General features: G+C 40.7%; 1 protein-coding gene across 3 annotated transcripts in view; it reads left to right on the top strand.

The window, feature by feature from the left end:
• Nucleotides 1-15,460, top strand: part of LOC126481294 (rho GTPase-activating protein 19) — a 137,204-nt gene that overhangs the window by 108,209 nt on the left and 13,535 nt on the right. For 2 of the 3 annotated variants that reach the window (XM_050104939.1, XM_050104938.1), the window contains exons 8-9: nucleotides 9,687-9,785; nucleotides 13,231-14,040. In XM_050104939.1, coding sequence (XP_049960896.1) covers nucleotides 9,687-9,785; nucleotides 13,231-14,040 — 909 coding nt within the window. The remainder of the gene's footprint in view (nucleotides 1-9,686; nucleotides 9,786-13,230; nucleotides 14,041-15,460) is intronic. The other variant, XM_050104940.1, reaches the window with a different exon arrangement.

Below are 15,460 nucleotides of genomic sequence, written 5' to 3'. Positions count from 1 at the left end.
TGTGTAAGAAACTAAAATATTTTTATAATTACTTTACCAGCCAGGCAAACCTAGACTCAAGTTATATAATATAGGCTTACGATTTACAATATATGTTTAAATCCTTACTGCATCATTGCAATACTGTCACAGGTATCCCAAAACATAGTGAAGATTAATTATGAAGGGCTCCATCACCGAGTCTCTGTCAATTTCCTTTTTAAAATCTTCTTCCTGTAGTGTTTCCGAATGTCTGACGCAGTTTGCCCATGCAAATATGCTTACGTTGTCCACTGCTTCATGTGTGAGTCTTTCCATGTCAACAATTCGGAACGTGCTGTTTCTTTCTGAGATATGGGCTTTAACTTACGCCCATACCAGCTCAATAGGATTGTAGTGGCAGTGATATGGTGGCAACCTGATCACTCGGTGACTATGCTGTCTTGCCAGTTCATCTATCTCCTAAGTGCGGTATTTAGGCTTGTATGCATTTACGAGCGTGAGTAACTCTGCCCTGGTCTGTGACACTGAGTGAGGAATTCCATTAGACGACAACCATGAAATAATTTCATCCTTCTTGGTATTTGAAATAGGAGCCTTATTCACTTGTACAGAGTGCACGCTTGCGTTGTCCATGACAATAACAGAATTCTCTGCCATGTATGGAAGTAGCTGTTGCACAAACCACCGCTTGAAGACAGCATAGGTCATTTCAGAGTTATAGTCATCCGATTCCTTCATCTTCAATGCTTTAAATATTATCTGGTATGAAGCCTGTCTCTGCAGAACCAGCGTGAAGCACAATAAGTCGTCTCCCTTTTCCTACAGGAACCTTCAGCCCACCAACATCGTCACTTGTCTTCCAGCACATTGGTCTTGAATGGTTCTGGTGAACGTAATGTTTCATTGAGATAATAAATACGTGCTTTTCCTGCTTGTTTTATCTCGTGCATTTCTCTCAAGAACACAGTTCTTGCTGCTACAATGTCACTTCTCTCTAAGAGCAGTTTTCTTCCATCATTGCTCTTTCTGCATTTAAATCCCATCTCCCTTAATATTCTGAGCATGGTAGATTTGCTGCCGTTGAATCTTTCAGCTTCTTTCATGTAGGAACATAATTTAGCTGCTGTAGGATATTCACCTTGGCTATACATGTTGAATATTTTGATCCGTAACACATTCTTGCTGAAATCGTTGAGCTCACTTACGAATTTCTTTAGATTTCGGCACTTACCAAGTGACTTAAAAATAGGTGATCCGTTCTCTTCAGTAGATGCTTTGGCTTCGCTGGCGATTCGTTTTACAGTTCTCAAACCGATATCACACAACTCAGCTGTTCATTCTTGGCACTTGGCAAGACTGGGCGACACTTTTTTGTCAGCTGTGGCTGCCGCTTCCAGCTCCCGTCTAAAGAACTGATACATGCGAAATATTATTTCTCTCGCCTGCCTGTGTAGTACTGGGTGAGATTTGCTGTTGCCACTCATATTACCACAATACCTTGCAATAACTTCCGAAAAAGCACGACACACAATGCTAAAAGCAGCTGTAAACTTGCTACACACAGAATGACATTAAATCGGGCGCTCGCTACGGCTGACTGGCTCCTATTGGTCGGCAGGTCACGTGACTTCCGTGCTACTGTGCATCCAGTCCTCACCCGCCAAGTTACATGATGCCCGCTCTAATCAAAGACGCTGCCCCTAGACCATGGGCATGATGTCATTTCATTTTTACTGTTTAATGTGTCCTACTGCAGTAAACATGCTGCCATCGCCATGCCACAGTGTGGCTCCAGCTTCTGCTTCTTGTGTATGTAGATCGTTTTTTCGTCTTTTGTAAAATTGTCCGATTCTGGATTTAGAACTACTGTGTATGGAGGCTGGAATTCGTATTCCAGTTAGAGGCTATAGTCAGTCTTCTCAATTTGTCTGTTGTACAAGAGTTTGTAAGTTAAGACGCTCAGTTTTTCTGCCCTTGGTGCAGGTCTTGCCTCATTTCTTACAGGCATTGGATCCTATTTTATGCTCCAGTCGTAGACATTTAGCTTTTTTATGCCCTTCTTCACCGCATGTGCCAGAAATTATTTGAGGGGCTCTGCAACCCTTCAGTGTCTCCCAGATCACAAAACTTGAAACATTTTGCGCCTGGAAACCTTAATCTTGTGGCCTGGATTTAAATCTGTTTCACTTCATTTGTAAATTCCTCTCTGGATATGTGTTCTGATAAATTTAATTTGCATAGTTCATCCAGAAACTAATCTTCCTAGTAAGTTGTTGGCACCTGATAATTACCACTAGCAGTCTTCTCTCTCTCTCTCTCTCTCTCTCTCTCTCTCTCTCTCTCTCTCTCTCTCTCTTCACACAACATTTCTGAAATGCTAAGACTTTTCTCCAAAAATCTTTCACAGTCTTCATGTGTCTGTGTTTCCACAATGACAACAGATTGTGTTTTCCTGATTGCTCTTATCCTCAGCATTTCTTTTGTTGGATCTGTGCATGTCATCAGTTTATTTAATACTTTATTTGTGTCTCTGTTTTTGGATAATTTAATGAAGATAGTTGTATTCTGTTTTGCTTTGGTCTCTTCTGCTTTTAACACTAAAACTTGCCTTCTCTGTTGCAATGGCTGCAACTGCAGCATAAGTCAGGGGTGGTAGTTTATTCCCCCCTATCTTTTTTGGATGTTCATTTTCTAATCTCAACCTAATGTTCTCTTCTTGCAGCTTCTCTATCTTTTCCCTCGCACTGAGGATATTATTAACCTCTAGAACTGTGATCTGGTCCTTAAGTTTGGTGTTTCTGTTTCTAGGATGTCCATATGTCCCTGTAGATTTTCTCGACTTAATGCATCCAAAGGACTGTACCTCCTGTTGTGCTCTGCCCCAATGTGTACCTCTAAAAGTGCATGCAGTCCGGCATTCTCATTATTTAGTGCCTGGACTTTCCCTTCCAGTTGTGACTGGGTGAGAGTGAATGTGATTAATCTGCATTTCAGTTTTTGCACACAGGCCAGGGGCAGTTTCTTAGCCCCAATTCCTGGGCCAGTTCATTGACTATATCATCTGTTGCAGGTAGTTTAACCTCTGGGGTAGCAACCTCTGTGCTTAGAAATTGCTCCCCCTCCATTTCCTGAGCAGCTTTTTGTGATGCAGAGCATGTACATGTTGCTACTTCCCTCAGTGGTTGTGTTGATGGTAGTACAGTTGCAGACTCTTTACAAAGGCCAAACGGAGAGGTGATTAATAAGTTCTGCTTAGTTACATGAGTCAGTATTCTATTGTAGGCCACTTTCTCAAACACTTTCAAAAAGATTGGAAAGAATGATGTAGGTATGTAATTGGAAGTGGCTTGCTTATCTCAAATTTTGTAGTATTGTATTACTACAACATATTGATATCCAAAGTCATTGATTTATTACAAAAATAGCTTAAGCATAACCCTACCAATTCAGCACAAGATTTTAATAATCTGCTAGAAACAGTCATAGCCAGCAGAATGACTCTTTAGTGCCCTGATGAAGAGAGAGAGAGAGAGTGAGTGAGTGAGTGAGTGAGTGAGTTTCTCTTTGGTCTTCATTGTAGCTTTAATGAAGAATATCTAAATGTAGCATTGAACCCTAACCCATCTCTATTTTAAGATCACTCACATTTTCTGTGAAAATTTACAGTATCCAGTATCCATCATTATTGATTGATTGATTTTAACAGGAGAGCTAAAACACCTTAGGTCTTACCCGCCACTGCCCACACCGAAACTAGGTTTATTTTGCGGTATCACTCCCTGCATATCTACTAAAGCCAACCAGTGCCCTTATATAGTGCAAGGAGTCCCTCAACCAGTTTTTTGTTAGGCACAATTTCTTCAGGTCTGGTTGTCCGGAAGATTCTGTATCTTTTCCTCTCCAATGCCATGCATTCGAAGATTAGGTGTGATGCAGTTTCTTCACCCTCATCACAGATCCTACATTTAGGGTCCTCTTCCGTTATACCCATTGTGTGTAGGTGTTTTTTGAAGTTCCCCTGGCCGGTCATCAGTCCAGTTATGAGTTTGATCTCTTTCCTGTTCAATCCCAGGATTACAGAGCTTCTTTTAAAACATGGCTTGGGCATCATTACCTTACCATGTTTTTGTTTATGGACCTTGGTCCAACATCCTACGTGCTGTTTCCTAAGCCAGTTCTGTAGTTCTAATTTGATCATAGCCTTGGTGATTGTCAAGACAGGTTCCCGTCCAATAAATGGGGTTGTTGCCCCCATCCTAGCCAATCTATCGACTTGTTCATTGCCACAGATCTCCAAATGGCCAGGGACCCACACTAGGTTCACCCTATTGCTTCCCCCCAGCTCCACCAGAGCCCTGTGGCAATCTGCAACAATCTTAGGTCTTGTTGCCGGAGCTACCAATGATTTCAGGGCTGTCTGAATAGATGTAGATGCTACGGTCATTGTAGCACCTACGCATATTCTCCTCCACACATGCCCTAATTGCAGTAATTTCAGCTTAGAATACAGAGGTCAGTTTCCCTAGAGAGATGATGCTCTCCAGTCTTGGCTGAACCCCATACAGCCCTGCCCCAACGCCTTGGTCTGTTTTTGATTCATCAGTGAACCAAACGATGTCCCCCGTATGATGTTGAACTGTTTTCTCCCACTGCTCCCTACTTCCAATTATTATGTTGTAAGGCTTGTTGAAGCAGTTGGGAGTTGTTATATAGTCGGCAGGCATTTCCCCAGCCATACCTATATTTACCGCACTCACTATGTTAGTGTGTGATTCTGGATATCCAAATGAGACGCAGTTTTGGCCAGTTTTAATTCTGTATACCCCAGCTGCTGCCTCCATCTTAACCCAAAGGTGAAGTGGAGGCATATCCAGCATGGATTCCATTCCAGCAGTTGGTGTGCTGCTAATTCTGTCCGTTATGGCTAAACAGGCCAATCTCTGCACCTTAGCAAGCTCTTTAGCAGCAACCCGCTGTACTACCTTCTTCCACCACACTATGGCCCCATAGGAAATCCTAAGTCTAACCACTGTGGTGTATATCCAATGCATACCCCTGGGGCTTAGGGCCCAGTTTTTGCCACAATCCCCCCCTAGTACTCACTAAAGTACTTTTTGCCTTGGAGCAGATACTCTTAATATGAGGGGTCCAAGTTAGCTTCTCATCCAAGGTTACCCCTAAATATTTCACTGTCCCCTTCACAGGTAGAGTTTCATCGAAGAGCTTTCGATTCCAACTTGCATGCTGAATATGTCTCTTCGTAAATGGCACCACAACAGTCTTCTTAGGATTAACTCTCAGATCCTGTTTAATGCACCATTTTTGCACAATATCCAACCCTCCTTGTGCCATATTCCTGACTGTGTCAGTGAATATGCCGAGTATTACTATGACAAGGTCATCTGCGTATCCTTGGCAGAAGCATTGTCTGGAATTTAGTTCCTCAATGAGTTCGTTAACCACTAGATTCCACAATAGAGGAGACAAAACTCCTCCTTGTGGGCAGCCTCTAGTGGTCTTAATTACCATCTTTTTATTCATCATGATACCTCCTACCTTCCTTCCACTAAGCATGGCCCTGGTCCACCTACATATAGTGGTCCCTAGGTCATGCACCTCTGCTGCCCTTACCACGGAATCGAAGGTTGTGTTACTGAAGGCCCCCTCGATATCCAGGAAGATTCAGAGGGCTATTTCTTGGAAGTGAAGTGCTTTTTCCACCTTCCCAACGAGTGGGTGGAGAGCTGTCTCACATGACTTACCTGGTTGGTATGCGTGTTGGTTCAGGTGTAGAGCGACTCTCCTTAACCCCCTCTCCCCAACGTAAACATTAACCAGTTTTCCAATGTTTTGAGAATGGAGGAGGACAGACTGATTGGTCTCATATCATTGGCCTTGGTATGATCAATTCTCCCTGGCTTTGGGATGAAGACAACCTTCACTGTCCTCCAAGCATTGGGAATGATTCCTACTGCTAAACTAACCCAGAATAGCCTGCATAGGACTCTTATAAGCTTTCCTCCTGCCTGTTGCAGGAGAGCTGGAAAAATTCCACCTGGGCCAGGTGATTTGAATGGTTGGAATGTTCCCACCGCCCACTAGATTTTGTTGAAGTTCACACACTCCTTGTCCGATTCCCAGTCCTCCCTTTGAGTGCCTGAGAACCGTTGTCTCTCTGGGGTCACATACTGGTCTGTGTTATCCGGCAGAGCATATTGAGGAAACTGAGTTTTGAGGAGCAATTCCACAGTCTCGTGTACTGTCTTTGTAAATTCCCCATCCTCCTTCCTCAACATACCTCCTGGATTGGTTGGTACTCTAGTGAGAATCTTGTGAAGTCTCGCTTGTGCAGCCGTGCCCTCCACTTCCTCACAGAATGCCTTCCAGGATGCTTCCTTTGCTTGTCTTATTGCAAGATTGTAATTGACAAGGGCCTCACGATATTTAGCCCATTGTCCTTTACGTCTCGCAATGTTAAACAGTCTCTGTACCCGTTTTCTTTGCGTTTCCAGTTTGTTATTCCGCCAAGGAACACTCCTATTTGTGCACTTTCTGGTGATTGTGCAGTTGTCCTGATATGAGGTCACTATGGCAGAGGTAACAGCCTCTGCTACTTCCTCAAATTCTACTGGCTTCCTTATCGTGGTTTTAATTTCTGATAAACCTAAGTCAAGGTCCCTCCTATATATCTCCCAGTCTGTTTTCCTGGGATTCCTGTAAGTCATGGTCTGTCTAATTCCCATTTCAATCTTGAATTTAATGTACATGTGGTCTGATGAGGATGGCTCCAACACCACATGCCATTGTTTGACATACTTACCCATCGTCATGGAACCAAGTGTTATGTCAATTACTTCTTCCCTTCTGCTATTCCTGAATGTAGGTTCATTGCCCCTATTGAGGACCTCTAAGTTGTTAGCTAAGAGAAATTCAAGAAGGTACTCACCTCTACTGTTGGTATCCTTGCTTCTCCACACTAGGTTGTGGGCATTGGCATCGCATCCCACCAGCAGTTGGTCACCTTGCCGATGGCAAATCTCTCCCAGTCTCCTCACCTCCAAGGGAGGGGAGAACTGTCTTCATAAGGAAGGTATGCTGAGGCCAAAATAATTTCCTTCTTGATACCTTCCTCACATTGCTGCATTTTGATGGTCGCTAAGTCCCTAGAGCAGAAATCCATCATTGGCATGAAAGAAATGCCATTTCTAACATATATGCATGTTCTTGAGAGTTTCTTAGATTCGTAGTGTAGATCAGCTTACCTCCAGTGCCTCTGAGGCCCGATACACCCCCTTTATATAAATAGGGTTCTTGTATCAAGGCCATGTCCACTTCCTGTCTCCCCAGGTAGCAGCTCAGGGCAGCAGAGGCCCCTTTACTGTGCTGCAGATTAATCTGTAGCACCTACAGGCTCCGTCTTAACTGCCATTTTTGAGTTCTTTGAGAATCCTGATGGTGACCTGCGAGAACCCTAAAAACAGTTTCAGGTCCTGCTCCTGCATCGCTTTCAGGGACTTCTCACCAACCTCCACCACCAGGGTTCGTCCTTCCAGAGCAACCTTCTGGTTAATCACTCTCCAGTCTTCTGTCGGGACTTTTGGGTTCTGGGCCCCTATTTTCCTGAACAGAGTCCTGGGAGAGACTTCCTCAAGGATCTTTGGTACCCATAATGATATCTTTGCAGTCTTAAGAAGCTCCGCTACCGTCTTGACCAGCAGCTTCTCATCTTCCCAATGGGATACCATGGGCACCTTGTCCTTGAGCCATTCTACTGTGTGCACCCCCTCACAGACAAATATCAGTGCACCATGATCTAGATAGACCCTCCTGAAGTTGGGACCTGGGCCAGCATCCCCAGCAATCTTTTCAAAGAGGGCCATCTGTACTAGTTCCTCCAGGTGTGAGGTGATGGCCACCAGTGGATAACCTTCCTGGATAACTGCCATCCTAAAAACCGAGACTGCAGTACTATAGGTCTGTTTCCCTATTTCTTGCCTCGGTTTTTTCTGGACTCGCGTATCCAGGGAGGAGGGAGTCTTTGATTCCTCCCTTATCCGCTCACTACCTGTCTGTGACGTTGTTGGGGTCTGTGTGTCCCCTTCAACCTGAGACAGTTTTTTCCTGGGGATCTCGGGTTCTAGTACCTTTACTTCCCTCCACTTGTTTTTAGGAAGCGATTCTTTTCCTTCCTTTTTCCTCTGTTCCTTGAGTAGCTTCCTCCTCTGGGCCCCAGACAAGGCTTTGATCTTAATCTGGTCTAGCTTCTCGGTTACAGTTCCCAGGTCTAGACCCTGATTCAGTAGTGGAAATGCCTTTCATCGGTCCTGTCTCTGATGTTTGAGTATCTGAGGTCTCAATTTGCCCCTCAGTTTCTTTTTCTTTATTTTCTATAGTCATGCCCATGTTGGTCCCACGAGATTTGGGGATCTAGAAGGTCCACACCACAAATACCCTGCGCGGTGTACAGCTAATTACTCAGGGAGGTCGCCCACTATCCCTGAGGCTCCGTTTGTGACACATCTTCCCATGTGCCACGCACTCCTCAGCACGGATCGCATCACACCTTGGGTTGGGTCAGGGAATAGGGTAGGACTAGGAGTGGATAGGGAAGATGGGATGTTGTGGGACACTATTAGTCTGATCCATTGGCTGAGTCCTTTCCGGCAGTAGGTCCTCTACCTTCAGCATAGCCCTCAGCTTCCCGCAGATATGCAAGCCTCTCCACCCGCACGGACAGTGCTTCGTCAAGGTTGTGTCCTCCGGAGAGGATCCATCATTATTAGTTGATATCAAATACATCTACTTGTGTTTCTAATTTGTGCTGCAATTGCTGAATGCAGTCATTGCATGATAGACTTACATATATCGTATGATTATTTGCTTTATTATGAAAGTATTCAGTGGAGTGATTTCATTGCAATAATGGTGTAACCTTATATAAGAAAACTAGCTATAAATAGTGCTCCGCAGAAATACGTAAGTTCTAGGTAATGTAGAGAAAACAGTTACTGTACATCTGTTGAGTTTGATTATTAGCATGTAGTTGATTGATTGACACTTGTATGTTTTTGCATACTATTTAGACCACAGTTGCACAGTCTTGACTGTACTACAACTTTGTATAATGTCAAATATATTTAAATGGTGTACATAATTTGTAGCAGTTAATTTAGGATGTAAAGAGAAAATCACAGTTATAATGTCTTATTACAAAATGTAGACATAGAAAAACTGCAAGAATTTACAGAGGAGAAACAACATTGAGGAAAGGACTGCATGGGGCACATGTAAAAATTTCTTGGACTAGTTACCTAAATGTAATAGAGATTTACTGTAAAATTAACAAAGTTGGAAATAATTAGAGAAATGAGTGAAATAAGTATAGTACAGATTGAAAGCTTGATAAAACCACTTCACTGTTGGTACACAAGTGTCATCATTTATACTTCTTGGCTGCGCGGTTAGGGGTGCCATGTCACGGATTGCTCGGGCCTTCCCGTTGGAGGTTTGAGTCATCCTTTGGGCATGGGTGTGCATAAGTTAGTTTAAGTAGTGTGTAAGTCTAGGGACATGACCTCAGCAATTTGGTCCCTTAGGATGTCACACACATTTGAACATTTTTTTTATACTTCTTGCAGTAATTAAGAATATTTTCCCAGTAATCGCACACCCATTCAATAAGTGTGCATATTAATTGTTTTCAGAGACATATTTTCAAAGGTGGAACAAAGATGGACAAGTGTGAGGATTCTTTGGGGCGGCGGTGCAGTGTGGTTAGGTCTTTGAGTCAAGAAGACATAAGTGTAAGTAATTATTTTAATACATTTACTCATTGCATAACAAGAAGTTACATAATTTTCCTATTGTATTCCACAGTTTATATTTACAATCTGTTGCTGTTGCCACACTTTGTTTCGGATTCCTTTGCTCCACAGCATTATCATTTTATCACGCCCTGTTGTGTTGATATATTTTATCTACCATCTTTGAGCGAGTCTGATTTCCAATTAGAAAGTGCTTTGAAATTTGAATTCCACTATTTTTGTGCTACGTAAGCCTTAAAAATAATTGTACTGCAAACTGACTAGGTTGCTCTGTTCTAATTTATAGTTTTCGTTAGTTTGGCAAATTTAGTGCAAAGGTTGAGAAGAGGCTATCCATACATTTGTCATTGGTACTTGTAAGCTTGTTAATTTGTTTTTGATCTATGGTATCATGTTTCACAGTGTGTGAACGTAATTGATATTCCTTTGTCAGAATCTCTCAGTAAGACTATGGCCCTTTATTTAAAAGAAAAGATAGTATAGCAGTGATTGCTAGGTACTTGTTTATTACGTCAATACTCCAGTAGCTACACAACTGCTGGTCACTTATCTTAACCAGTTTGTTTCTGTACTGGTGTCATTGAAGCAGATACTTAGTTAACATTGTAATTTAAGGAATTGAAAGTAATTGCAACTTGGCAGAATATCAGTATTATGAGAGCATGTTTTTTTCTGTTTGATAATCAGTGATCATATTTTTTGCCCTTTTACTATATCTTCAGATAAACACTAATGTGAGAAGAAAGTCTTGTACATGTGGTGCTGTGCCCCTTCCAGATATTGAAAATATTAATATTGTTGACATAATCTTCCCGGTAGAGTTTCATTTTATTTCATTATTACTGGTGTTAGGCACATGCCAGTCAGCCGCGGCATGTTATATACAATGTTTTATCTGAACATGCCAAAGAAATTTGCTAGTAACATTCCTGTAATTATTCAATTATATGACTGGTATGGTAATTAGCATACAAATTCTGATGATTTGCAGCACAGGGACATTTGCTTAGTTGTTTGTTTCATAACCTTTGAAAAGTACTGTATTTCTCCGCAGACTTTTCAGCACTGTAAAGGGTCATAGGCAGAAGTAAGAACCTGCATGGTATATGAAATAAATTACATGCAAATGATCATATCACATATGTTACTTATGTGACACAAATTTCTTAATTGTTTGAACTTGAACCTTGTGCATCATTTTTTGCACTGTCTTCACTTCATGAGCATGACTTTTAGTTGCATCTGCTTCTGTCAGTTCGCTCATTTGATTCTGATATACATTTAATTTCGGTGTTTATTCCAGCAATGCCCCCAACCCCCTCCATGCTTATCTCTTACACAGTTAAACCTACTATTCATGTATCTACTCATTCAATCAAAGTTTTACCTTCTAGATTTAATTATTCATGGACAGAACAATAACAGTATTTCAGTTTGTGATATCAAGCATACATGCTGTAGCTTGAAAATTGAAACGTTTCAATTTTATTATACCTGTAGATATTGTTTTATTGTGGAATACTATCCCAGGTGCAAATCATTATGTAAAGCTATTATCAGGCAATGAATCTGAGGAGGAGAGGCCAGACTCAGACACTGTGACCCACAGATTTTGATGAGTTTCAGCATAGTAATTATCAGCCACTCAGAAGTAATTCCTGTGAAAGAGTGGCACATGTCATAACACTTCTCCAAATTCAAAACTGTGTACATGGGTTCATATTACACTTTTTGCAGTATCTCTTACTGTTTTATTCTTCATTGTGATAATGCAGAGTGTCGTACTCCTTATTTACAATGTATTAGCTGATGGAGAGGAACACTGGATTAATGTCTCATTGCCCATATTCACTTGGTCTGTTGGCTAACAACTCTGACATCAAAGTAAAAATTCACGGACTCCTATTTTCATCACTTCAATAAGCCTTTCAGTCCTTCTAAAACCATGTTTTTGAGATACCAACATCAAAATGGGGGGGGGGGGATATTTCTGGATTGATGCAAAGGTGTATAAAAGTTAATTAATTGCAAAGGCAAATGTGTGAGAAACAATAAAATGTTTCATTTCAAAACATGTTTTTATTTATTTTTGTTTGTAAAAAAGGTAACCCTGTATATAGATTTCACAAAAACTTGCATTCTCTGTGAAAGAGTAAAAAATATTGCAAAAAGTAAGATTCAAACACGTCTACCCAGTGTTGAGCATGATTTGAATGCAGGCCTTATTTTTCTTCATGACATTCACATTTGACCAGGACTTTCCTTCTGACATATATCTCAAACTAATCAAAATCAAATATTTTTAAATTTCTTGGAAACTATTAGTATGCAGGCCTGATAAGTAGTAATAAGATTTCCTTGGTTTTGAGTGGTCTGATGAATCCACCAGTTCTGGAATTGACCTATCATGACATTTGACATTGATTCCCCCCCCCCCCCCCCCCCCCCCCCCCCTCAATCTTATGTGTAAATCAGTTGGTTTCAGTGTCTGGTCATACTTCATAAGGCTCAATGAAATAGTTATTTTTGAATTTTCAGTTGTTTCATTTTGGTCTCTGCCTAGAGCGTTCAGTTTCAAGGTAAGAAGAGCTGAATTTAGTGAACTTCCTAATTTTAATAATTTCTGTATACAAAGGGGCCACTCTAATTCAACTGTAGTACGCCTAAGATACTCAAAGAAAACTGCCAAACCACTGTTGTTGAGACGGCGGCTGATTTGTGTTGATTCTGAGAATAGCATGTGTGAAGAAAACAGTGTTATGCTGAAGTCACTTAGGCATAATAACTGTGACTCTAGTAGTGGATCCCATTCCAGCAAATGGGGATGGCTTACATAAAAATTCAGTGAGCAATAAGTCTCAAATGAATATTGCTTTTAGTTCAGTGCAGTGCCAACAATCTACTGTTGATACTCATAATGAATAGTTATTTTTGAATTTTCAGTTGTTTCATTTTGGTCTCTGCCTAGAGCGTTCAGTTTCAAGGTAAGAAGAGCTGAATTTAGCGAACTTCCTAATTTTAATAATTTCTGCATACAAAGGGGCCACCTAAAACATGTAGTCCCTCTTCCTTTTATAGTTTGTGAACAAAAAATTAACCTCTTTGTGTCTCCTGTATGAAAGTAGTCTTAAAAATGTAGAAAACAGGAAATGAATCTTTCCATTTGTATGTCTAGATTCGAATTTACTTCCAGTTGTTTATGTGTAAAATGAAGTATTTACCATAACAATATACACTCTTTGAAGAAGAAAAAAAGGGATTTGACTAACTTAATATTATTCTTGTTAGTACATGATTAACACTTTGAGTTGGGTCCCACAGAATGGACTTATTTGGACACTTCTTTCGTCCTTTTTCTTTCTGTATGTGTGTTTTTTCTGTCTTTTCAATTTCTGTGGCTATTTGGAATTTCCTTCATTTTCAGACACCAACAAGAACAGGCGATCGTATTAAATTATTCCAGGAACATGGGAGTGGTGGATTCACTCCCCTCTGTGAATTCCCTACTTTGAGAAAATCATTGTGTGACTCTAATTCAACTGTAGTACGCCTAAGATACTCAAGGAAAACTGCCAAACCACTGTTGTTGAGACGGCGGCTGATTTGTGTTGATTCTGAGAATAGCATGTGTGAAGAAAACAGTGTTATGCTGAAGTCACTTAGGCATAATAACTGTGACTCTAGTAGTGGATCCCATTCCAGCAAATGGGATGGCTTACATAAAAATTCAGTGAGCAATAAGTCTCAAATGAATATTGCTTTTAGTTCAGTGCAGTGCCAACAATCTACTGTTGATACTCATAATGAATTATTAGTAAATGATTACTGTGACAGACATCTTATAAATGGTAACATTCCCCTTACAGTTAGAAATATGAAATTAATTGGTGTACCTGAAAGCCTGAGTAATGGGAGATTGTTTCATGCAAAGTCTGTGACTTTTGAAGCAGAAGGTGATCACAGTAATTCCCCTGCCTTCCATGTCAACCTTCATTCAGCCTATCCAGTGGCAGCACCTTTACATAACTCAAGTGATAGAAATTGCAGTGTATGGTTAAGTGAATTGGACACAGAACGTACACAAGCTTTACAAAGAGACCAGTCTCCTTCTGTTCTTCCATCTACCCCAATCTGGGCTGCAAGTACACCTGCCCTGCAGGTCATCAGCTTAAACCAAAGCAGCTCCATATCACCCATCACCCGGTCTACTCAGAAAATGCCTAAAGCTATGCAGGTAAGCAATAAATCTTAAATGCGTAGACTCGTCCTTGCATGGAGGGCATAGGGTTGATGAGCATTATGGACTGACTAGCAAGCACTGGTGAACTGGTTAAGTTTTATGATTGGCGCAAATATTAAGTTCTCTTATGTGTAGCTTCAGTTTTGCACATTATGTGCAACTGAATAGTTGAAGAAGTAGAATTGAAATATTTAAGTGCACAGTGTTTTGTTTCAACAACAAAGATTATTGTGTCTTCAAATAAGACAGTACATCTGGGTATATATAACACAGATAACTATCAATTATTGCACTCATTTTAGTGGGAAGCTTTCTTGGTGACTGGTTGCTGCAATTAGTCAGTTTGTGTGAATTTTTAGTAAAATAATGATACATTTCTTGACACACACATCTGAAATATACTCTCCTCACAGTCTGTTGAGCACTGCAGATAATTTTTAGCTCTTCACACATATTGCAACCTGGACAGTGTGTATTGCTTTTGTTATTTGTCATAAATTTTTGCAACACTTTGCAGACTCAGTTCAAGAACATTAGATCTTGGTATTGTATGAGGTTAGTCATTAAGTGGCAGTTGGTGGTACTAAGTTGCAGTTTGATTTCACATGTCATATAATATGCATGTATCTTGATCAGAATGGAGAAGTGCAGCCTGTTGCGGATGGGGGGGGGGGGGGGGGCTACAAAGTTGAAGCATGGCTCACTGTTTGGGTCTTAAATTAACTTGAAAATTGTTCCTTTGGCATCTCAGTTTATCATCTAATGCAAAAAATAGTAAAACATTTCTTTAAGGATTTCCAATTCACACCAAGGCATTCAGGATAATTGTTGGGCTGGGATGGTGAAATTACCACAATTTTGACTTAAAATAAGTCATTTTTATTGAAATAACTCATTCAAGTAGTATCGAAGCTCAGTATTTGCACAATACAAATAGAATTGTATCGAAAATTGACTACTAAACAGTGGCCATTGAAGAGAGCCTAGCATATGGTACTAGATGCTGTAGTCAGACTAATTTTGCCAGTAGTTATAGCCACAGTTGCTGTGTTTGTGAATTGTTCAAAATACTGGCATATTCAGTGACAACCTGAAATTACATGAGTGTGAAACAGTTTTTGCTCAGTGAAGTATAGTTTGCGCAATATTTGGACAATAAAACTAAATTCTCTGTTATTCATTTAGTGCAGAAAATATAACATTTCTAAAACATAGCATTTGACCTTGGGGTTTTTTTTTTTTAAATATAGTCGAGGTGGCAATGACAAAATAATATGTTACGCGTCCAAGTATGGACAAGCACCATCCTGATCAGACTTGGGCCCTACTCCTTATTCTAGTCCCATAATTTTATTGTTCGCACTATACTGCTATTAAGTTAAACTGTGGTTACCAATCCTCATTCAGTCTTTGC

This window comes from Schistocerca serialis, chromosome 5, assembly GCF_023864345.2.
Source record: "Schistocerca serialis cubense isolate TAMUIC-IGC-003099 chromosome 5, iqSchSeri2.2, whole genome shotgun sequence".
Lineage (NCBI taxonomy): Eukaryota > Metazoa > Arthropoda > Insecta > Orthoptera > Acrididae > Schistocerca > Schistocerca serialis.
The sequence above is the reverse complement of the archived record's forward strand: the minus strand, read 5'-3'. Positions and strand labels throughout refer to the sequence as shown.